The sequence below is a fragment of the Leucopleurus acutus genome (assembly GCF_964270905.1).
Source record: "Leucopleurus acutus genome assembly, chromosome: 19".
Lineage (NCBI taxonomy): Eukaryota > Metazoa > Chordata > Mammalia > Artiodactyla > Delphinidae > Leucopleurus > Leucopleurus acutus.
Window position 1 is genome coordinate 17,322,634 of NC_139161.1, and position 24,943 is coordinate 17,347,576.

At 49.6% G+C, this 24,943-nt stretch overlaps 1 protein-coding gene across 1 annotated transcript in view; it reads right to left on the reverse strand.

Moving 5' to 3' along the window:
* NMT1 (N-myristoyltransferase 1) overlaps positions 1 to 24,943 on the reverse strand; it is a 32,828-nt gene that overhangs the window by 2,959 nt on the left and 4,926 nt on the right. The window contains exons 2-11 of the mRNA XM_082860027.1: positions 18,062 to 18,170; positions 15,454 to 15,598; positions 9,403 to 9,521; positions 8,750 to 8,841; positions 7,730 to 7,846; positions 6,759 to 6,929; positions 5,618 to 5,726; positions 2,176 to 2,346; positions 1,389 to 1,556; positions 242 to 379 (exon numbers count right to left, since the gene is read on the reverse strand). Of these exons, the coding sequence (XP_082716153.1) occupies positions 242 to 379; positions 1,389 to 1,556; positions 2,176 to 2,346; positions 5,618 to 5,726; positions 6,759 to 6,929; positions 7,730 to 7,846; positions 8,750 to 8,841; positions 9,403 to 9,521; positions 15,454 to 15,598; positions 18,062 to 18,170 (1,339 nt within the window). The remainder of the gene's footprint in view (positions 1 to 241; positions 380 to 1,388; positions 1,557 to 2,175; positions 2,347 to 5,617; positions 5,727 to 6,758; positions 6,930 to 7,729; positions 7,847 to 8,749; positions 8,842 to 9,402; positions 9,522 to 15,453; positions 15,599 to 18,061; positions 18,171 to 24,943) is intronic.

The window sequence follows — 24,943 nt, forward strand, 5'->3', positions numbered from 1 at the left end:
TCTGCGCGGCTCTAGGGCCCATGCCCTCCGCCACCCTCACATCAGCTGCTGAAAGGAGAATATGGACCCTCCTAGTCTGGTCACCAGAGGGAGGGACTTTTCAAGGGTCCAGACTGATGCTGGATCCCAGACCCGAGGTCCTGGTTCCGTTGGAGACGCCAATTCCCTGACCCACACAGGCCCAGCCGTGGGCCTGACCGCGAGGGAGCTCGGTGGGAGGCGGCACCTAGCGCGTACGTACCTTCTCTGCCCCCATGCTGGGGCACTTCCAATTGTAAAGGTAATACTGTAGGTTGCCGTCCCCTATGCCAAACTTGAGCTTCTCCAGGAAGGTTTTGTTCTCCATGAGATCCAGTGCATTGAATACGTCAAACCCTTTCTGCATGGCAGCAGGGAGAGACAAGAACAGGTGAAGACAGGTGAAAGCTACCTCACCTTCCTGCCCTTTTCTATCATATCAAAACCATCCACAGGTGGCCAGGGGAGCAATCTTCCTCCAGAAGCTCCTGCTGCTTCCATGTTACATCCAGACTGCGGCCAGCACCCCGCTCCCCGGGGGTGGTTCTTACGATGCTCTGAGCACCCTGCCCGGCCTCTCCTCGGCGTGCACCTCAGTACACACTTGTGTACTCAGTGTCCAGGCCACCGCTCCCACTGTTCCTTGTTACACTTCCCTGAAACACTCTCGTAATTTCCACAGCCCTCTCTGGAGACCAAGCCCTGAACCTTTTCCTCTGAAAAGCTGACTCCCATGAGCCACTGGGCATTTGCACTGCTCCCTCACTCCCTGACATTCCAACTCCGAGGCCTCTGTGCACCGAGGTATTTTACGACATTGATATGCTGCTTTGAGGCTGCAACAGACACTTCCTAAATCTCACCAACTTGATCAGAAGCTCTCCCAGGGCAGCGACTGGCCTGTCATAGTTCAGCTGGCGCACAGTGGGCTGGGCCAGGCGCAGGCAGAACCCATGGGGCAGGACTGCCTGGAGACCTCTCCAGTGTAAGAGAAGCCCGGGCCCCTCCCCCCATGCTCTACTGTCAGCCGCCCCAATGACTCACCGCAACAGACACCAATCTCCCCATTCCCACCCTGGGGAGGTCGTAAGGAGAACACCTCTACTCCCCGAGCAGGCCTGGCTATTCAGGCTCCGTGGCAGTGCCTACCGTGAGAACAAAACTCACTGAAATAAATCAGAAGGAGTTCAATGCCTTCACTTAGTGTGGGCGCTCCTTGCTCCCTCCTAGTTTTGAGCTGCTGGCTGAAAAGTGCTAGGCTGGTGGAGCACGAGGGGGAGGAGGCCTCAAAGCCCCCAGCCTGTGGGCAGCTACCTGCGAGCCGTGCTCACCACCGCCCCACGGCCCCTTCCCTCTGATCTGCTGCTCACCATTTTGGCGAGAACGAGGGCGTCGCTCATGAGGTCTAGAAGAGGGGTCTGGGTGTGAACGTTGTAGAAAGAATAAGCAGCCTTTAGACTCTTGTGGGTCGGGTGATTCATGATGGTGGACGGAAGTGTATAAAAGCTCAGGAAATCGGTCACCTCGCCGTTTGCATTCTGAAGGGCAGACAATAGGAAGAAGGCAGTGTCACATGGGCACAGGGTTCCTGCAACCTGGGAATGAAATGTTTTCTAGTGCACTCCACCACCCTCAGGCAGCTCTGCCGCTCTAGATGAATGGGTGGAAACTGAAACAGGATATGCACGGAGGAGAAAACACATGGCCGGGGGAACTTGAGGACAGAGCTGGAAGGAAAATCCAGGGGGGACTATGGGCTGAACCTGCCATGATCCTTCCCCGCCTGTGGTGCCAGGGCCTTCTCACAGCTCCCAGGACCCAGCACACCTGGCCGGCACCAGACCAAGCAGGGACAGGCAGGGAGTCGAAGGCTCACCTGACCGAGAGGGGCTCAGCTCTCTCTACTGGGAGTCACCAGTGGGGGTGGGGGAGGGGGAGAGGAAGGGCTCACACCAGGTCCCCAAGGGCTCATCTTAGCCAACGCAAGCTACAACTTCCTGTCTTTAGTGGGGACCGAGCACGGATGGTCAAGGAAGTCTAGGGTGCCAACACTCCCATCAATCGCTCTTCAGTCACCGAGGCTGGGGACTCCAGCCACTTAGGGAGGACGCCTCCCCGCCAACAGGGCAGAGGCCCAGAACACCCCTCCCCACTCACCTCCACCACAAAAGTGTCGATGATATTCTCCTGGGGGTAGAACCAGTGTTCCACCTCCTCTTGGCTCATGACTGGCGTGAGGTGAAACTGCTTCAGGTACTGCGTGAGGAGCTTGTGCACTACTGCAATGTCCTTTTTTTCCATTGGTCGCAGCCCAGCTGTCTTGGGAGTCTGGAAGAAAGAACCAGAGAGCATCAGGTGTGCTGACCATGAGCACCTTGGCTCCCTCTCAAGCCCTACATGAACCAAAAGCCTCACACTGTCTCCCTTCCTACCCCGACCCTGAGTCTATCCACCCAGGCCCTCGAGAGAGACTCCTCAGTTATCCCAGGCAGCTCCCTCTCACCCACTGTCCACATCCACTCCGGCACAAGTCCTGCCCCTGCAGTGTCTTTGGCCCTTTCCCTCGTGGTTAAGGCTGCCATCCTTGACTAAGGCTGCGTCAATCTCTTATCCACATGGCCCAGGCCGGCTTCCTAAGAAAACACAGCCCGTCACACCCCTCCCTGTTCCAAACTCCCTAACACAGAACACAAGACCTTCCACCCTCGGGACCAGTGGCTGTTCTGGCTGTGATCTTCTGCCTCTCTAGCCCAGTGGCTCTCAGCAGGAGCAATTCTGTCCCCAGGGGACATGTGACAATATTCAGAGACTTTTTGGTTGTCACAGCTAGAGAGGGGGGTGCGATGGCATCTAGTGGGTAGAAGCCAGGGATGCTGCTAAACATCCTACAACGCACAGGACGGTCTCCGTGATGAACAATTACCCAACCCAGGGGCTTCCCTGGTGGCGCAGTGGTTAAGAATCCGCCTACCAATGCAGGGGACACGGGTTCGAGCCCTGGTGCGGGAAGATCCCACATGCTGCGAAGCAGCCGAGCCCGTGCGCCACGACTACTGAGCCTGCGCTCTGGAGCCCGTGAGCCACAACTACTGAAGCCCACACACCTAGAGCCCATGCGCCACAACGAGAAGCCACCGCAATGAGAAGCCTGCGCACCGCAATGAAGAGTAGCCCCTGCTCGCTGCAACTAAAGAAAGCCCACATGCAGCAACGAAAACCCAACGCAGCCAAAAATAAATAAATAAATTTATTAAAAAAAAAAAAAGAATTACCCAACCCAAAATGTCAATGGTGCCATGATGGAGAAACCCTGACCACCCCATGGATGTGCTGGGGTAGGCCCAGCCCGGTGCTACTCCTAGGCCTCAGTAAAGCCTTTCTTGGCCCCTCTCCTCCGAGCCTCACAACCTTTTCCCACTGAACTGCAGCTCATCTCTTCCTACACCGCTCACTCTCCTATAGACTTAGAGCACTTCACAGACAGCCTCCCAGCCACAGGCACCATGGAAGCCTGGGCCTGGCAGAGCCTACACTGGATGCCCGCCTTGCCTATCCACTTGGACACCACTACCCCAGTACTGCCCCTGGCAGGACACTGCTGCAAGTAAAATTCAGAAGAAAAGCACAGAACTCCCAGGATTTAATCTCATGCCAGAATCCCACCCCACAGCTGCTTCTCCTTAGAAAATGCTTCAGTGGAATGAACCCATGTGATGCTCCGGAGTAAATACTGGGGCTGAGGGAACATTCCCAAAGGCTTAATACACAAAGGTGGGGTCAGCCGAGTCTGAAATCAGGGTAGAGTTAGTTTATATACCTCAGTCACTGCCTGACACAACTGCTTCCTAATGCAGGAATTGCTGCTGCTGCTTCTTTTTTTTTTTTTAATTTTATATCAGAGTATAGTTGATTAACAATGTTGTGTTAGTTTCAGGTGTACAGGAATTGCTTTTTTTTTTTAACATCTTTATTGGGGACAGGAATTGCTTTTAAAACTGCAGTTCCGGGCTTCCCTGGTGGTGCAGTGGTTGAGAGTCCGCCTGCCAATGCAGGGGACATGGGTTCGTGCCCCGGTCCGGGAAGATCCCACATGCCGTGGAGCGGCTAGGCACGTGAGCCATGGCCGCTGAGCCTGAGCGTCCGGAGCCTGTGCTCCACAACAGGAGAGGCCACAACAGTGAGAGGCCCGCATACCGCAAAAAACCAAAAAAACCCCTGCAGTTCCAGGTGACTTCCCTGGTGGCACAGTGGTTAAGAATCCGCCTGCCAATGCAGGGGACATGGGTTCGAGCCCTGGTCCGGAAAGATCCCACGTGCCACGGAGCAACTAAGCCCGTGCGCCACAACTACTGAGCCCTGGCACCACAACTACTGAAGCCTGTGCACCTAGAGCCCGTGCTCCGCAACAGGAGAAGCCACTGCAATGAGAAGCCCGCGCACTGCAACGAACAGTAGCCCCAGCTGGCCACAACTAAAGAAAGCCTGAGCACAGCAATGAAGACCCAAAGCAGCCAAAAATAAATAAGTAAATAAATAAATTTAAAACTGCAGTTCCAGGACCTCTAGCTGCCATTAATTCCTTGCTAATTCTGATGTCTCTAGGGAACACTTAGTGACCTTGTTTCTACATGGTAGCTCCCAAAATGACACCTCAAATCCTGGACTGAAAAAGCAGCCATGCTGGGGTTCTCACCCACAGGCGGGGAGATCCAAAGACATTCTTCCAGCTGCTACACTTTAAGAACGCTCTCCAGTGGCCCAAGGGGACACTCATCATGGCTCCCTAATCTGGTTTCCTGGGCAGTGCCTAACTATGCTGCAGCGGGCTCTCAAAGCAGGGCACTAATGACCCCAATCCAGGGGTGGATCAGCCCAATCCCAGGGCGATTAATCCAGTTTGGTGGCTGATGAGTCCAGGCGGGCAGCCCTCTGATCAGCAGGCATCCAATAACTGTGCTGACACTGCCCGGAAGAGCTCTGAGGGAAGAGAAGGGATTTTAAGATCCATTAGGCTCCTGAAGACAGGCACAACAGGAGAACAAGGAGCGTCTGTCTCACTGGCAAACTAGGCAAACCGAGGCCCAGAGGAGAAAACCAGCTCACTGCAGGCTGCCTAGTCCTTCGGCGGCAAAATCTGGGCGGGAGGATTGGGACTGGAAATCTGGGCTCCCCTCACAAACTCAAGCCACCTCTCCTCCACCTGACTCGGCAGAGGGAGCAGCAGATGCTCTGTGGCTCATTTCCGCTGGGTCCTGGGATGTGCTGCGTACCAGTGAGTGGATTCCTCTCTCCATTATGCTTCACTTAGGCTAAAATTACACGGAATAGGTGTTCTCCGAGTCTGCCAACAGATGGCAGAGAAACTAGCCCAGGTGTAGGCTCAGGAGAACAGAGGAAGTCCAACTAAAATAAAAACCTTGCTACAGATAACAGAACGACAGGATGGAAAGGCTAGGAACCCGGAAACTACGGGCTGAGTTGCTTTTCTGGTAAGAGCCCCCTCCACCCCCACCCCCAGGCCCCACTCCTTTCCTGCTGAGGGCGAGGCTCTCCTTGGCCTCCCTCCTGCCCCTGCCCAGGGCCCCGAAGCACCACTGGCCTCTGGAAGTCGGTAGAGCTTCATGGTGCGTTGCATGGTCATATTTCTGCTCAAGTGGGAGAACTTCACTTCAATCAGCTTCCGTGGGTTTAGGGACCGATGCCAGTACCTGTGGGGACACAATGTCCTGTCCTCAGAGGACTATGGCAAGTCTCATTAAAAGGACAACGGAGGAACTTCCCTGGTGGCACAGTGGTTAAGACTCCGTGCTCCCAATGCAGGGGGCCTGGGTTTGATCCCTGGTCAGGGGACTAGATCCCACATGCACGCCGCAACTAACAGTTCGCATGCCGCAACTAAGGAGCCCACGTGCTGCAACTAAGAACCAGCACAACCAAATAAATAAATATTAAAAAAAAAAAAAAAGGACAATTGCACAGGGATCTCAAGATGGCCGGCAGGTGGCGTAAGAGACCCGTCGGGCCCCACTTGAGCCAGTGGCGTCGCCCCAGATCTCCAACCTCCCCACAGTGAGCGCAGAGTGGCCACAGCGCTTCCTCTATTTTCTTTGTCAAGTTCACAAGCCACTCCTCTGTAACAGTATTTGTCTGGGAACAGCGATCACCACTCCCGGAATCAAGTCAATGGAAAAGACTTCTAGTTCTCTGAATGTTTAGCCTCTGCCTCCTCCTTTCCAGCGTTTGTCTGGTGTTTTCACTTTTGAAGTTCTTAAGGCAGAGTATTCAATTGTTTCAAAGAACTTTCGAAGGCAGAGGTTGTGCTTGGTGCACACAGGGATCAGACATGCTCTTTCGGCCCACATAATATTCAAAACAAAATTGAGCCAACCATTTAAAACTTTAGGACATTTACCATAAAAATCCAGATTTGGCCTCATCCTTAAAAATGAGAGCAAAACCCCAGCAGACTGACCCCCACCATTTCCAAATGGAAGGAATCAGGGGGACCTAAGAAAGCCTAACCCCTTTGGGCAGGACACGCACTGTGCACACTGCTGTTCCTACAGCCTCCCACCCGGCTCCTGTGGGGACCACCGCCCACCTTATCAGACAGCAGAGCAGCGAGGTGCTCTAGGGCACACGCTGAGGGGCAGAACTGTGACTCACAGTGACACAAGCTCCTCAAACTAGAGCGGGCATGTCGCCATTTCTAGTACCTTGCAGAGAAGAGATTTTTTTACCTGCAGGTGCCAACAGGCTTTGGTAATACGACCCCGGCAGTGTAAACAGCTTGGAAGATGCCCTCCAGGTGCACCCGCCGGGTTATCTCACGGATCAGGACTGGAGCCACCCTCTTGGAACGCAGCTTCTTGTGGACACACAAGAAGTTGATCTCTACCATCTTCTTCTCTCTGAAGAGGAAGGAAAAAACCCAGGGACAAGGCTTTTAACAGGCAAGGCAATCCTGTCCAGCACATGGAGCGCCCTGCAGAGACCGGGGCCCTCAGCACAGGCTTGTGTTCTGCCTCTGCCTGCACTCAGCAGTCGGGACTCGGACGCCCTCCCACTGCCCTGCTCTGCTGCACCAGGCAAGGGGCCCACTCTCTAAGGACTCTGCCTCCACAGGTAAGTGGGACTCAAGCAAACTCCTTTATTTAAGGCACCACAGCATCTCCCTGGTGAAGCCCCAATAGTAGGCTGGCGGGGTCCCACCTTTAGCCGTCAGGAACCCCACAGAGTAAGTCAAGGGTTATTCTAGGATTGCAGGGGTTCTGACTCCCCCAAGAACCCACAGCCTCTAAGCCCAGAAGGCTGTGGTAGATGGTTCTGACATTTCCAGGGAAAATGAAGAGCAGAGCTTGAAGGCCCCGTGACAGTGTGGTGGTGAGTCACACACGCCACTTCTGAAGCGGCAGCTTGAGTGTGTCAATCCGTGAGTGGCACAAATGCAAATGCTGAACTGCTGGTCAGGGAGTGCACCGGCCCTCAGGGTGGACTCCTTCCAGCCCAGGTCACAGACAAGAGCACCAGCAACAATTCAGAGCCAGACAGGTGGTTCCTATGATGAATTTCTTCCCATGACCCAAGTTCCCTCCCTTCGTGGGAACTTCCCTCTTTCTTCTACGGAAAGTATGTGCGTGTTTCCCCCCCACCTCCCCAGACCAAGCAGGATGGTGAGGATGCGGGGGGTAGGAGTGGCGCTGGTGCTTACGTGTCATAGATATGGATGTTTGCCGGGATGGCGCTGATGAACCCAACCAGTTTCCGACTCGAGACCACTCGAACCCCACAGTGCCACTGGGGGAGCCAGCCAGGCGGCCGGAGAGCCCTAGAGGAGAGACGGGGGCTGTAGCCGTGGTGCTGCTCGCCAGCGGCCTTGGGGGACTGTCTGGGCTCCACCGCCAAGTCTGGTTCTAAGCTCGTGCTACCACCTCCCTGAGTGGGGGTGAACAGCTCAATTCTCCTAATTCTCTTTAGGGCCAAACCCTCCTGGACACCAATGGGATCGAGCCACAGCTCTTTCTTTCTGCTCAGTCCACTTGGCCTACTTGCTCATCCAACCCAGGGCTGTCACAGTGAAGATTTCATACTGATCCGGTTTCTTTGTGCTCACTTACTCTGACAGCCTGAGCCGGAGCGCTGGCCTCCCTGGCTTCGAGTCCAGTGGGTCCCATGGTCGGGAGCTGACTGTGGCGCCTCTGGAGCTCTGGGCTCCACCTCCCCAAAGCACCATCACCTCCTCTCTTTCCGCTTGGCCAGTCTTCCTTCCCCTCCCATTTCAGGCAGGCCCCCACCGTGCTGGCCTCATGCCTCTACCTTCCCGGATATTAAACGAGGCCCGGGAGGGTGGGTGGCCCAGCCAGGCGAGGTCATTTTCATACAACTGAGCATGCTCAGGAAATGGACAGAAAACGACCTCTTTTCTTTTAAATCTTAGCAGGTCTCATCCCTCCCTCCCTTCTTACATAAAGTCACTATACAATAGACGATCTTTTCTTCTGGGTCCCAATTCCATAAAGGAATCCCTCACCCAGTCATTCTGTCTTAAATAAGGTTTTGATTCTAAGCTCCACGAGAAGCAAGTCTCCTTCAGATGCAGAAACTCAAAAATCGCATACTAATTTGTCATTAAAAGGATGGCTCTTAGCAGGGATGAAAAATCTGGTGCCCTGTCGTCGTTCTGCTCTATGCCTGGCTCTGGAACCTTAATAAGAAAGCCCTTACAACTCACCACAAAAGAAATTCGGGAGAATAATCAAATCGGAACATGTTGTCATCATCTTCCACATAATTCTCATTCAGGAGGGTGTAGAGTTCTTTCAGCTGCAGAGAGGAGGAGCTGCCTTAGAGGTATTCTGCCAGGGGTGGGGACGAACTCCAGTACCCTGGGGCTCCAAGCCTTTCAGGACAAGGCAAACTACCAAAAATTATGTTTCATCTCACAAATCCTTTTCATGGCAGGGACTCCTGGAACAAGCACCCTAGTGCTTAATAGGAAACTGAGCCACCAAGGGTAGAGTGGCAGACTTAAGTACATGAAGGGGCAGACCAAGAATGTCATCCAACTAACCAACCACTCCATCGTTAAGACAAGGGACTGAATAAATGGATGAACAAGAAGAATGAAAGCATGAAGAAAAGGTATCTGCCTCGGGGAGCGGCAGGGGTTAACTCTCAACCTGCCAGAGAAGCCAAGAGCTATTTATGTGGAGTCGTGGGCAGGCCCCAGGGGCAACAGATGGGGGCTCTGCTCAGACCTGCTTGGCTCAGCTCTTAAGACAGCCCTTGAGGAAGGCCTGAGTACAAGCCGTCTCGATGTGACTGCAGGCCTGTTCGTGAAAGTGGCAGCCGGTCCACACTCCTGGCCCACCCAGGCCTACTCACCACACCACGGTCCCCCAGGTCTAAGGCATCCCAGGCGAAGTCCTGGGGCAGCGTGTAGGGCTCCTGGCGGATGCTGTCTTTGTCAGGTTCCACGGGACCATGTGTGTTCACGACTTCCCCTGGAAGAAGAGCACAGCCATAAGCCTCACCCTCGGCCTCCTAGGGAAGGAAGGGGCTCAGCTCAAAGACTGACCTCAGCAAATTCCTCCTATCCCTAGGAGCCCTCCATCTCAAGAACACTCTGTCCTTGGCAACTGCAGACCATCTCCCCAGCTGCCCTTGGCCCCTAGCTGAGGGCCAATTCATGGCCAAGCTTAAGAACAATCAGCGGGATCCAAGGTGGTTGGTTTCTTGGACATTCTTTTAAATCTCCCTTTGGTTCCTGAATGACAAACATTTATCTTGACTAGTTTGGCTCCCTGCCTCCTGGTTGGTGTAGAGTGCTGTCATGGCCCTGGCCCAGGCCCATCGACCTGGATGGATTTGTAAGGAGTTGCAACAAGGCCGCTTTTGTGTCAACAGCAACAACAACGTACTGGGCCTATTCCTGAGCTAGACAATGGCGTCCAGGCGCCAGGCTCACTATGGGCCCCGCCAGCCTTGGCTTTGAACAACGTGGGCCAGTTAACTGCTGCTGCCAGCTCAGGCCCTCGGTGTTTACAGAGCCCTGTGAGCGCCTTCAGGCTGAATCACTGAGTCTACACCACGCTGCTGGGAAGTTACCCTCTGATGGGACATCTCCACCCGGGACGGACACCCTTCCCCTGTGGAGTACACAAGAAGTGAGGGGGGTACTGAGAAGACAGAGCCCTGATTCCCAACCCCTGCCAAATCAGACCTACCTGATAAACTCAGACAAATCAGCCACTTAACTTTGGCCCCGGGAATTATTTGGCCCTGGCAGATTCTACAATTCAGAGCTCATTCATGTTCACAACTTAGAAGAATGAAATGTTTAGTACATTTTGAAAACAGTCTTTTCAGGGGACCACTCAGTACACGGCTCCCAGCACAAGGCTCTGTACATTCTGGGCACTCAGTTCATGCTTTTACTGACATTCGGACTCCTGGCCCAAACACACCATTCTAACGCATAACAGGAAGCTGTGGACCCTCCCAGTGATGGATCTGTGGGGCAGGTGTAGTGGAAACGGCTGCATCCAGCCGTGAGCTGAGCACAACACAATCAGGACTGACCATCTAACTCTCGCCCGGCACATTTACTGAACACCAGTCAGACATGGCGTACCAGGACAGAGCTGGGAAAAGACAAGGTCCCTGGCCTCACAAGATACACCATCTTCTGGGGAAATATTCAAGAAATGAGTCATTACCAACGTGCTAAGGGTCACAAATTGCAAAGTACAGGCAACAATGGGGACACAGCAGGGAAGAATCCAGCTAATTCTTATTTATAAGCTGCTCCCAAATAGGTTTCCTTGGGAGAGCGGTTATATATATTTTTTCCCTGATTTAGAAATTGGCCTTTTGATTAATTCATAAAGCAGCCCTTGTGAATTGGTTTAATATAAGTCAATCCACTTTCAATTCCCTGCCACGTATAACGTTTTGAGCCTACCAAGCCAAGGGCTGGACCCTTGGAAAGTACCAAGGATTTCTACTCTAGTCTAGGTGCTAATCAATTTTCCCTATCTTGTTTTGAACTTATACACTTTGCAAAAGACGTTTTCACTTATCTATCTATGGTAGTGTTGGGTCTTCATTGCTGCACACGAGCTTTCTCTAGTTGCGGCGACCAGGGGCTACTCTTCGTTGCGGTGCGCGGGCTTCTCGTTGCAGTGGCTTCTCTTGTTGCAGAGCACAGGCTCTAGGTGCGCGGGCTTCAGTAGTTGTGGCACGCGGGCTCAGCAGTTGTGGCTCGTGGGATCTACAGCACAAACTCAGCAGCTGTGGCACACAGGCTTAGGTTGCTTCGCGGCATGTGGGATCTCCCTGGACCAGGGTTCGAACCCATGTCCCCTGCATGGGCAGGCGGATTCTTAACCACTGCACCACCAGGGAAGCCCTCCAAAAGACATTTTTTTTTCCCCAAAAGACATTTTTAAACTTCAGAACTTTTTTATCAATTTTTTTCCCCTAAATGATTTCATGGACAAGACACTGGTGGTCTTTGCCACTACATGACAATAGTCTCAAGGCCAAATCATTTCATTTATGCTGGTTACTAGGTCCTGCATGCACCAAGCATTTCCATTTGCGCCTTCACCATGTGTTCACAGAATCCTAGAATGCTCCAGCTCTGGGGCAGGAGCTGGCGAATGAAATGGACGTAGGTCCTCATCATCATGGGTATCAAAGAGACAAGCAAGCAGGCACCTGTCACTCAGTATAATGAGAGTCCACGACAATGAAGTATGGTAGGAGGGGGAGGGGTCAGGAAAGACCTCTCAGAAGAAATATCTAAAGATGTGATCTCAAGGATAATTAGGAATTAGGCAGGAGTGGACTGGGTGGGGCAGGGAGGGTGGGTACACTGAGGGAACAGCACAGTCAAGGCCTGGAGATGAAGTGGGGGAAAGGAAGGAAACTAGGAGAGGAGGCTGAAGAGGAGAGCGGGGACCGATCGTGGAGGACCCTGCGAGCTACTACCGAGGCTGGACTTCATCCTCAAGGCTGTGGGACATCCCGAACGGGTCTTTAAGGGGGAGGGGAGGGAGGAGTGACATCCTGAGATTTGAATTTTACAAAGAGCACTCAATAAGTGCTCGTCAAGTGACATTACTGAGTGAACTTTTATACAATATTCAATTGGTAAGTCTTCATCTACGTGTTGACAAACCAGCTCTCACAGGTTATCTCAAGGCTGTGTGCCATCTGCGAGACATAGCTGGTGAGGCAGTCAGAGCAAACACCGCGAAAAGAAGCACTCTGAGCAGACTCGCGGCCCGGGGCGCCAGTAAGGCTGAGAGTGGCCCAGGGCTCCTGCCTGCCACCTTCCAATGGCTCCTGAGCGCCTCTGGCTGAGTCGGCGCGGGCTGCTCTGCAGAGCACGGCAGGAATGCAGCCAACTGTCTCTAGGCCACCATGAGCCAGCGAGCAGCTGAGGAGGACACTGGGAACTCTGAAAGAAAACCCTGGACTTTCAACGGGTTTCTTTCTGTACACTCTACCCCCAAATGCTCTCTCTGCCTTCCGACACCGAGATCCAAAACTAAGCGCCACAGTGCACCTGTGAAGGACTTGGGAGAAAAGAATGTGAGATCTGGGAGACCTTAAGCCTACCGAGCAGGACAAGGGACAAAGTGGGGCAGCTTCTCTCTCAGGGCCCGGGGCAACCAAGTACGAGTCCGCCTTCTCCCTTTCTTCGGGAGAGTTACTTTTTAAACTAATCTAACAGTGGCCAGATTCCACCCCACTAAGGTCAGGCAAAGTAAAAGGATTCCTCACCCCCCGCACTAGCGCAGGAAAAGGGGTGACTGAAAAAGGAGAAGGACATGGTCTGAAAAGGGAGATCAAAAGTTGATCTGGGAGCACAAAGAATTGTTATACAGCTGAAGACACTGGCTATTTACAGGCCTTTCAATGGTGAACTTAGGATGATTTTTTTTAAAAAAATACATTTATTTATTTATTTGTGGCTGCGTTGGGTCTTCGTTGCTACGTGCAGGCATTCTCCAGTTGCAGAGAGCAGGGGCTAGTCTTCGTTGCAGTGCGCAGGCTTCTCATCGCGGTGGCTTCTCTTGCTGCGGAGCATGGGCTCTAGGCACGCAGGCTTCAGTAGCTGTGGCACGCAGGCTCAGTAGTTGTGGCTCATGAGCTCTGGAGCACAGGCTCAGTAGTTGTGGCACACGGGCTTAGCTGCTCCGCGGCATGTGGGATCTTCCCGGACCAGGGCTTGAACCCGTGTTCCCTGCATTGGCAGGAGGATTCTTAACCACTGCGCCACCAGGGAAGTCCCAGATGATTTTAAACTCCTAAAGAATTCTAAGTCTTTTGAGTGAAATGCAATCTAACTCTCACCACAAGTTGGGGAGTGCTGCAAACACAGTACACTTGATATGCTTGAGTCTCACAATTATTAGCCCCCAGTTAAGTGGAAAAAATTAAAGCAAGAAGCTGTAAATCACTCTACCCTAAGGACAGTCAGAAGCAGAACTGGGGTGACACCTCAGCCACATGGACCAACTGATGCCTATAATGTGCTACTTTCTATGTGCTGACTCACAGCCACAAAGGAATCCTTTATTTGGACCTGACTGACCGCGGACCTGAAAGGCAGACGGGCCAGAAGCTTGGAGTGATCACTCTTCCCCAGAGCCCCACACCACGCACTGCCCAGAAGGCACATCGAGAAGAAACAAAACAGCTCCATTCCACCTTCCCGAGGCCATCTACGTCCCTGTGAGCAATAGTGTGGCTTTGTCACGAGCCTTCTGAGAACAAAACGGGAGTACTGTCTACATACAGGTGGAGAAACTGAGGCAAACATCAAAGAGTAAATGAGCTAAAGCAGAAGAGAAGCCCATTAATCCCAACTGGCCTCTTCACCAGGTTCCATGTCTATGAAGAATGGAGCAAAGTCACCCATTTGCAAATTCTTAATGAAAAATAAAACCAAGCCAAGACCCCATCTGAAAACAGCCAAGGTGCACAGCAGCCCCCCACCCCGGCTGCCTCTTCGTGCGATTCACTCAGAGGTGGAGCGTGTGGCTCTCGATTCTTCCTGCTGCTTTGTGGGGGAGTGGTCGCCGGGGCCCGTTACCTGTAATACCCTAAGAATAGTACTGCTGTGACCCAAAGCCTTGCTGGAGGGCTTAGCCAGTGGCCTGGGACCTGGCTGACCGGGACAGCTCAATAGACCTGGTGGATGGGTGAGGGCAGGGTTCTAGAACAGTGCCTGCTGCTGATTCACGACTCACAACCATCCAGGCACTGCCTTGCTTTGCACCCTCTGGGGGGCACGTCTCAGCTTGCTTCTGGATTGGGACTAAGCTGTCTACAAACTGCATCTGCTCCAGAGCAGAGCTTCTCAAACTTGCAGAGTGGACACAAATCCCCTGCACGTTCTGGTTCTGCAGGTCTGGGGCTCGAGATTCTGCATTTCTACAAGCTCTTAAGCAATGTCCATCCTGCTGGCCGGAGGGGCACACTCTGGAGTAGACGACTCTCCTTGGGCACAGCTGCCCCTCTCCCCTCACCAGGCTTTCATTCTGCCCTCACCCCGCTCTTCCCCACCAAACACACTGTCAAACCTCACTGTGTCACTGGAGGGGAGCAGTAACATGGACAGCCTGAAGGTCACTCATGTTTGTTGTTAACACACGTTTTTCTCAACATACCTACTTTCCCAGTCACACAGAAAATAGGAACTGGGCTATCAATGGGTCTAGGGGCATGATGCAACCCACTGCAAAAACGTTCTGTCAGTAACACCCTCTGAAGTCAGCCGTCAAGGTGAGCTGTGGCTCAGTCTCAGCAGGCATCTGTAACTCTGCTACGACCAGTCTCTTCCAGAATCCTTTTATTTTCTGCCTGCCCCACTCCTTTGAGAGTTCATCATAGCTTTTCAAAGAGGTGCCGACCAAACCTGCATATGGTATTCCAGGTGGAATTAAACTATCACTGGGAAGCAAAATGTCAAATTATTTTGCATCTATGAAGCACGCACTGTCTGAGAGACAAGGGGAGGAGGCTGGGGACTGGCCCACTCCAGATTAAACACTGCCCAGATAAACAAGTCTCCCCATAAAACCTATGTGGGAAGACAGGTCCATGAGCGCACATCCCCACTCACCATGTGCCAACGCCCTGTTTTTCTTTGTAGATTTACACTGGATGATGATGCACTACAAAGACCATTACTTGTTCTCAATATGTGTTACTGTGAAATGATAAGGTCCCTGGACAACAGCCTTTTCTGAGCTGCACTGTAAAGACTATCCTCTAAAAACCACCACCAAGGAACAACAGAACTCTCTCGTCCTCCCTCACAAATCCAGCACAGAACCCTCAGCATGGCTGAGGCACATCCCTCGCCCCTGCCCTTGCCTTTGCCTTTGCCTTCGCCTGGGGAAGAAAGCAAATACATACCCAGTTTGGGGACAGGCTGTGTGTCCCAGAACTGGTAGCTTCGTTTGCTAGCCTCCTCCATGGTTTTCGCAGGTCCCTGACCTACTGAAAAGAGTTCAATGGCCTTCTGTATTTCCTGGATCCTCTCTGCTGGCAAAGAGTTCATCTGAACAAGACAAAGTTGGGGAGAGAAAAGGCCCATTATATTAATAAACACTTTTGATTCATTCAAGTCCAAGAGTTAAGGGGGTACAACTCAAAGAAGCGGTGTGGTTCCTGAGAGATCAGCTGTTGAAGTACAAGTGGAGAAGGAGTGGTCGACGACGAGCAGTATGATAGGGAGGTGCTTCCTACAGGGTTTCTCCTCTTCTTAGTCTTATGGTGGTTGACGGCAAAACGTGGCTTAGCGTAAAATTTCAAACAATGCAGAAATGTAAAAACACACAGAAGATAAAAAACCCAACAGTCCCATCCCTCAAATATAATCCTTGTCATCAACAGTCTTAAATTTGGGAGGTAGGGTGAGAAGAGGCAAATATAATTTCAGACTTTTTTGCATGCAAGTTCCAAACACACACACAATTCTCAAAGACTCAAATTGGATCGTACAGTATTATTTTACTGACTGTTCTTCTTTAAACACTATGTCTTAGAGACCATTCCACGCAGTCACATGGACCTGCCCATTCCAACAACTGAGCCCCCTGCGTGCACAGACTACAACATATCTGGCCAACCCCCTACCAATGGCATTTTGGTGATTTGGGTCTTCAGTTTTACAGACAATGCTGCAATGAACTTTCTTCTACATCTATTTTTGCTCACTGAATACGTATTTCTACAGGATAAAGTTTAAGAAAGGAGGCTTGCTGGGTAAAAGGAGATGCACGTTTGAGATTATATACATCGTCAACTTACTCTCTAAAAAGAGAATATCAATTAACCCAGTGAGCAGTGTATGGGAGTGTGTTTCTCAAGACCCTCATCATCAGATTTACCAAATCTTAATCTCTGCCAATCTAGGAAAAAAAATGTTGCTTTAATTTTCATTTCAAATTTAACCATCTTTTCATATAAAAACCTTTATTTTTTCTTTGTGAATGGCCTACTCATGTCATTCTCTTAAATTTACTGATTCATGTATTGCAAGTATTTGCCCAGTTTGTTGTTTACCTCTTGACTTTTACAGAGAAGTTTGAAATTTGTCACTTTTTCTTTTATGGCTTCTGGATCTTATGTCCAAGCTTAAGATTATACAAATACCCATAACTTCTAATACTTCTACTTTCCTACATCTTTTTTTCATCTAAATTGTGAAGGAAAGAGAGAATATAAACCAATATATTTACATTGCTTATTCCTGGGAGGTAGAACTGGAAATGATTTTCATTGTCTTCCTCTTGCTATGTTTTTTTCTAAATTCTTTACTATGTATTCCAACACTCTCATAAAGAGAAAAACAGAACGGCTATATAAATGGTGTTTTGTTGAGATTTTCTAACCTCAAAGTGAACCATTTTGATAAAGGTTTCAGTTCAAACCCCCCTGGAGTCATCCAAACACCCACCGCCAGACAAACAAAGAAACAAACAAGAATCCCTAAAGCCAAAGCATGGGCTTGGGCTAGGATTCCTGACTGAAAGACCTGGGTAAACCACCTCCTCTCGTCTTTAAAATGGGAAGACCCCCACCTACCCTGTAGAGAAACTGAAGGTTGGCGTTAATTTAAACCATGTGCCTGGCAAGATCCTAGCTGGCCAGCATGGTGGTCAATACGGTAGTATTTTTTTTTTCACAGTGGGTTTGGTATTGAAAATATCAAAAAAATGACTTGAAGCCATATCTCAATAAGGTAGGAGATTCACGTTGGAGTATGACTTTGGAGGCAAGAAGCAAGGGGCGGGCGCACTGGAATGATGAGACTGGATTTCCTGTGAGGCCTGTAAACTGAGGCGATTCTGAAAGAATTACGGACATGTTTCGAGCTTCCTCCAGGGCCTACTTGGAAGAGGACAGCACTTACCTGAAATAAAAGGTTTTCTTTTTTTAATGTGGCTTTATTTAAGAAACAAAACAATCCTTACCCATACTTCTGGGTTTTGTGTCGGTGTGTCAGTCTCAGAGGTAAGCTCTAGGCCAATGGTTCTCAACTATGGAACTCAGAAATGGGCTCTGTGGGAGTCTCAGTTCTCATTACAATAACTATAGCATCAACAGAATGCTTGCAATATATAAAGGTCTGCCTTAATAGGAACAGGCCTTTCATTCTCATAGTGGTGGGGACTGAAGACAGAAAAGGCCGAGAACCACTGCTCTAAGCCACAGGGGCGGTCACAAGGGAGTCACTCTGTGGCACGCGGCACAACACCCCATGCAGGTACGCACCTATAAATTCTGAGGGGGCACCAGGCTTGGGAGTCAGTGTCTAACGTGCTGTGCCTTTTAAGGTAGGACAGCAGTTTCATCACCTAGGTCTAGGGCAGCAGAGGGCAGCAGAGGGATCCAACTCCTCCCTCTCGAAGTAATACCAGTGGAGACTGTCAATCCACACTGTTCCTATACATTTACCCCAACACCCTCTCATCTGAAAAAGCGACTCTGTCACCAGAAAACAGAGCCTCCTTGTTACCTTCACAGGCTGATCCTGGGCTGAATCTGTCTCACTGCCTTTCTCTTTCTTCTTTTTTTGTTTCTTTTTCTTCTTTTTGGCTCCAGTGTCATTGGCTGGACTCAAACCACTGTAAGACAAAGTAAATACTGATGCAGGGTTTTTAAAAAATCATCTGTTTTGAGCTACACTGACAAAGAGCTTTCTGTAGAGCCAGACCCTCCTTAATCAAGCCTGTTGGCTTCAGAAGCAGACCAGAGAGTCCAGGCCCCAGGAGGGGCACTTGGAGGACACCCGCAGACACAGCTCTCCTCTCCACTCCCACCAGAGCCCAGGGAGGGAGCAATGTGCAAAGGATGGCCTATTTGTTTGAAAGGACCTTTTCTGTTCTTGCTTTTATTTTATGCGGTTTATTTTCTTTCATTTTTGGCCGCGCCACGTGGCTTGCGGGATCCTAGTTCCCCACAGGGATCAAACCTGGGCCCACAACAGTGAAAGCGTGGAGTCCCAACCACTGGACAGTCAGGGAATTCCAATGGTTATTTTCTTTAGATTGCCAGGTTGCTGGCAGCAAAGGCAAATGATAATTGTTAGCAGGGCATTCATACCACCAACACTTCCTTAGAGCCTGGAATTTAAAGGGATGACGGCCCAAAGTGGTCTTCTGGAAACTCTCCCTCACTTCCGCTCCCACCCTCCTGACGCATTAGGTTTTCTGAGTTGCCCCATCTGGACCTAAAGCACAAAGCAGTACTGGAAAGGGAGGCAGGAACAAGGAAAAAGGTAGTTTAATGTGGCTGTGATCTGTGTCCAAAATAGTCAAACGCTCATGAGAAATGCCTAAATCAGGCCTGTAGGACTGAGAACAACTACCAGCCGGCTCAGACTGGGTGATCACCACCAGCAAAACACGCACTAGGAATCTTGGGAAAACAACAACAATGAACACCCAGCCACCCCTGCTAAGAGGAGATTTACATGAAACGTGTGTGCCTGTGAACCACAGTAATGGGGATTTCTCATGCTGCTTTCCCTCTGCATGAGTCACCCAATGAAGGCAGCAAAAACAGTTTCTTAGCCACATTTAACAGTTTCCTACAGGCTTTCATTATCGTTTTCTGTATTGTCTCCCAATATTTTTGAGACACAAATCATATATTATACTGTGTTTTGCTAACATTTTCCATTCATTTGCTCCCAAATGTTTTTTCCCAATTCCTGTTGATTTTAGGATAATAGTTTTGATTCTGGGTTTCCTTCATTTTATTGATGAATTTTAAGGTTCAGCTTGCAGGCTGCTTTCCTAATTACTGGTTTTTTAATAGATTTATGTATGTATGTATGTATGTACTTATGGCTGTGTTGGGTCTCCATTGCTGCGTGTGGGCTTTCTCTAGTTGCGGCGAGTAGGGGCTACTCTTCATTGAGGTGCGCGTGCTTCTCATTGCGGTGGCTTCTCTTGTTGCAGAGCACGGGCTCTAGGTGCACGGGCTTCAGTAGTTGTGGCTCACAGGCTCTAGAGGGCAGGCTCAGTAGTTGTGGTGCATGGGCTCTAGAGCACAGACTGAGTAGTTGTGGCGCACGGGCTTAGTTGCTCTGCGGCATGTGGGATCTTCCTGGACCAGGGCTTGAACCCGTGTCCCCTGCATTGGCAGGCAGATTCTTAACCACTGCGCCACCAGAGAAGCCCCCTAATTTACTGTTGTAGTTGGTTTTTGCCATGTCTAAATTGATTTGGGCATTGTCAGACTGGGAGTAATGCCGGACTATTACTCTGCCATCCTCCCTTGAAATCTTCCATTAAAAAGTCTAAATTAGGAGTCGAACACAAGGGTACAGTGAACCCTAATCTGCAGAATCAGCTAAGTGCAGGGTTTTATTTTAGCTGTACAGTCTAGATAATCAATTTTTCAAAGAATTCAAACAGTATAAAATACATTTTACATACCATATGGTAAGTATCATTTAAGCTTTATTTTATAATTCAGAAAGGCTTCATGGTCTTAAAGTGCCTTGGAGTTATTATGAATATTAATTATCATCTCATAGCACGTGGTACTGTATAGGGAGAAGGCAACGTGCTGCTATTTCCCGTTGCAGAATGTCCTCAGATTTCTCTTGTCCTAGTCTGGTTAGGAGTGCTTGCATCTAGACTTCACAAGCTTGCACTTGGACTAAAGTTATCTCCAGCCTTTCCTGGATCTCCCTGACATCACAACTTCTCTGCCTCCTCCTAAACTCTACATAGCAGTGGGACTCACCTCTGTGAAAATGGCTTTCCATGAGTCCCTCCCACGCTTGAAAGCCTACAGTGACAGCAGCTTCTTATTCTGGAAGGTATCAAGCCCCGCTTTCCCCTCGGCCCATCACATTCAGTTCCCATCTAGCTCATCCACCCTTACTTCCCCTGCTCGGGAATAACTGTGCCTGCACCCGTGGGGCCAGGCCTCTCACCAGGCCCCTGTTGCAGAAAGACTAAAGTCAGGGAGAGCAAGTAAGGTCCTGACTTTAGTCGAAGTGTAAGGTTCTGACATCCAGATGCAAGTGCACCTCCTAGATACCATATTAATGGGACACACAAGGCATAACACGGAAGGAAGACCGATAACATTCAGAGGGGGAATAAGGTAAACACCTTAAAACCAGATGCTCAGCAAAACCCCCAAGGCCATGGCAAAGAATAGGAACCATAAAGCCATTTACAGACTGAAGATAAAGCTTTCCTCTTATTATCTCAATTTTGTTATTATGCACAGGCCTGTTCGCAGCCTATGACAAGCCTGTGTGGTTTTCTGATTCCAGAGACAGTCTCACTTCAGTCTCCGGATTGTATGCAGCATTATAAGGTTTAAAAGCTGGTTGATGGGCACTTCCATGGTGGCTCAGTGGTTAAGAATCCACCTGCCAATACAGGGGACACGGGTTCGAACCCTGGTCTAGAAAGATCTCACATGCCACAGAGCAACTAAGCCCGTGTGCCACAACTACTGAGCCTGCGTGCTGCAACTACTGAAGCCCGCATGCCTAGAGCCCGTGCTCCACAACAAGAGAAGCCACCGCAATGAGAAGCCCACGCACCACAACGAAGAGTAGCCCCCACTCGCCGCAACTAGAGAAAGCCTGTGCGCAGCAATGAAGACCCAAAGCAGCCAAAAATAAATAAATTTAAAAAAACAAAAAGCTGGTTGATGGTAGGAGACAAAGCAGCATTCCACTGTTGATACAATTTATAAGTCCTTATTCATTTCAACTTATGGAATGAATTATCTGGTCCCTGTATATGAATTACCATAAGAACTGTTTTTATGGAAAAAAGAATCAGAAAGGTTAAAGTGTAGAACTGCTGCATATTAACTAACTGAATACTTACTAAACACAATTTCACATAAGGAAAATAGAAGAAATTACTTCCTCCGACTGTAGACATCTTCACAAATAGGCAAAATCGCTAAAAACTCCCTTCCTGCCTTTGCTCTTGCAATTCAGTGGAGCCACTTCCGTGTAGCCATCTCTTTCTGGACCCCATTTTTGTGGACAGACCCTGAGTAGAACTCTTGTTCTGTTTTATGCATTATTAATAAAAGTGCCCAGCAAACTCCAAGACCCAAACTAGAACCAAAGAGCTACTTTCATTTTCCTTGGATTGGCTTGAATTTGCACATGCAGCTACTGAGCAACGATCCTGTCTCAATTTGTACATCAAGAATACGGAGACACCTGAAGAACAAAGGAAAGTTTAAAAAAAGTCACTGTCACTGAGCTACCAGGTATTGAGCCATATTCATGAGAACACTATGAGCTCAACATGGTTTGACAGTCAACAACCCAAACAGGAAGACAACTGACTCGGAGAAGAGACTCCCAAGGAGCACAGTAGGGTTAGCTCTCCAGGTGATTATAATACCTTTAATTATCCATGAGAAACCAAGCTCAGAGGCCTTGAGAGCAGGTCTTTAGGAAGCCAATACCATTTCACAGGATGGCTTCAATCTGGATTTGGGAAGAACCAAACCAAACGACCCCATGGAAGCTAGGCTGGTCCTTCTCAAAAGAATTTGGCTTCATTTTTAAAGGGACCTGGAGTCCATACCCACTGGGTGAGTATCCCTGGGCATGCTGGGACTCCACAAATTAAAACAGAAATCTCTCAGAGATCTCTCTAAACCTGCCAGTCACCTTAACATACTTCAAAGGGACTGGCCAAAACCTTGGAATACAGCAAATCAAAGTCTAACTTTGGTTCATTTGGTTCCAAAATAATGAGCAGAGAATTAGTGAAACTTGCCCCCTTTTTTGGGGGGGGGGGTTGCCTGCAGTGGAAAGGGAGATGGGAATTCACATAAAAATTTTGAGATGTACATTCTAAAGTTGATCAACTCAAGTCACTAACGACCAACCTAGTGAATATGGGATGAATGAGCAGAATGACAAACCAGGAACAGAGAAGTAAAGTAATCAAGAAATGTCATTTTTAAATGAAGGTCAAAATATTCTAAGTTCAAACATATAAGAAATCCTATGGATGCTCTGGTATAAAGTCAGGGCTGGGGACTTCCCTGGTGGCGGAGTGGTTAAGAATCTGCCTGCCAGTGCAGGGACACGGGTTCGAGCCCTGGTCCAGGAAGATCCCACATGCCGCAGAGTAACTAAGCCCGTGTGCCACAACTACTGAGCCTGCGCTCTAGAGCCCGCGAGCCACAACTACTGAGCCTGCGTGCCACAACTACTGAAGCCCGCGCGCCTAGAGCCCGTGCTCTGCAACGAGAAGCCACCGCGATGAGAAGCCTGCGCACCGCAACGAACAGCAGCCCCCCGCTCGCCGCAACTAGAGAAAGCCTGTGTGCAGCAATGAAGACGTAACGCTGCCAAAAATAAAATGTAAATAAATAAATAATAAAATAAAGTCAGGGCTGGGGGAGGAGATGGAAAATGAACTTCTGTACTTATTTCTAGAAATAGAATGCAGCACCAGAGTGTGTGCTGGTGGGAGGGAAGGGCAAGCTGACAGAGAGCAGCTCGAGCTGCCAACCTCCAAATAACAGCAGCAGCGCAGGTCCATGACACAGGCCTCCTCTTAATCCTACTGATAACAAAATCCACTCAAAGGTGCGTGGCTGAGGGACAGAAGTTGTTTTCCTCGGAGCTAAACCACCAGAGCTGGAAGGAATCTCAGGGCCATCTGGCTTAACCTGTTGTTTACAGAAGAGGAAACCAAGGCCCAGGGACCTGAGGCATCAACTAACCAACTAGTACCCAGGGACAAGTCACCAATCTAACCACTTGGCCCATTCCTCCCCAAACACTGAAGTCTCATTCCCTGTGAGAATTTATCTGAGAACCTTCGAAAGCCCTAAAACAAATTCTTGCGTATCAGAGGAGCAGACAGTAAAGGCAGTGAGGAGAGGGAGCCATGTTTTATCCAGAAAGCCTCCCTGACTCCTCCAGCTCTCATTCTCATTGATGTCCATCTGTTTTAAGATTATGATCTCCCACACAATTTAATACTTTATATATATAATGTGTTGCTGCCTGGCTTCTCAATGAGATAAAAATTTTCCTGGTATAGGGACCATATCTTTCACAGCTGTTTCCCACAGCATCCCTAGTTATGCTGAGCACACAGTTGACAGTTCAACAAATATGTGCCTGACTGATGCTTTCCAGGCATAACAGACTAAAATAAAACCCTGAAAAGCTAGAACCCAAAAGAGGGTCAGCAAAACATCTTTAGCAATGTTTCCATAGGACAGCTGTGTTAACATTCTATGAAAGCAGTGGAGATGCTGTGCTCTTTTGAGCCACTGTTTGAGATTTTAAATTATCAAATTTCTTATTAAATTATCAACTTTCTTATTCGTTGTCTTCTCCCTCCTTAGGACCTGTTCTATTTCTATAAGAGTTAAAACAAAAAAGCTCCACTTTAACGACTTCAAACGGTTCCAATGTCTTAAACACAGACCATGGTTTAGTTTTTTGTTTGTTTGTTTTTTTGTGGTACGCGGGCCTCTCACTGGTGTGGCCTCTCCCGTTGCGGAGAACAGGCTCCAGACGCGCAGGCTCAGCAGCCATGGCTCACGGGCCCAGCTGCCCCGCGGCATGTGGGATCTTCCCGGATCGGGGCACGAACCCGTGTCCCCTGCATCGGCAGGCGGACTCTCAACCACTGCGCCACCAGGGAAGCCCCATGGTTTACTTTTGATTATGAGATCAAAAGAAAAAAAGAGTTCAGAAAATAAAATTCACGAGTTTTGGTTACCTGTTTTCTACCCCTAAAATCTGGAAGTTAATTTTTTAGGCTAAAATTCAAAATTTCCAGAGAAACTTAATAAATCCTAGCCTCTAACATCCTTTTGATTCTACTTGTAGACATCAGGAAATCCTTCTGCAAATCAAATTTTTTTGGCCATGCCAGTGGCTTGCAGGATCTTAGTTCCTGGACCAGGGACTGAACCCGGGGTCATAGCAGTGAAAGCACAAAGTCCTAACCACTGGACCGCCAGGGAACTCCCCTTCTGCAAATCAATTTATTCATGAGGTATGATTTACCAGCAATCCTATCGGTACAGTATTCAGAAGGCCCAAAGCCAGGTGAATGCAATGGCATTTACAAGGGGGCCCTGGTAGAAACCATATGGCATGAATCTGTATCAGCTGCCGGTCCTCGTGCTGAGACTGCAGGATCCCTTAACGCAATCCCCCAAACTCTGCAAACTCCCACCAATCAGTTATTCTTATAAAAAGCTGCTTGTGAGTCCTAAATTACTGTAAAAATAAAAACACTCTACTACTGCCATCAAGGTACCCAGGAGGCCTGTGAAAAGAACAGCAGTTTGTGGCAAGGATTACTGCTTTTACTGCCACCCTCTGCCCTCCCGGGGATGGTTAGCCAGAATGTTGAGCGCG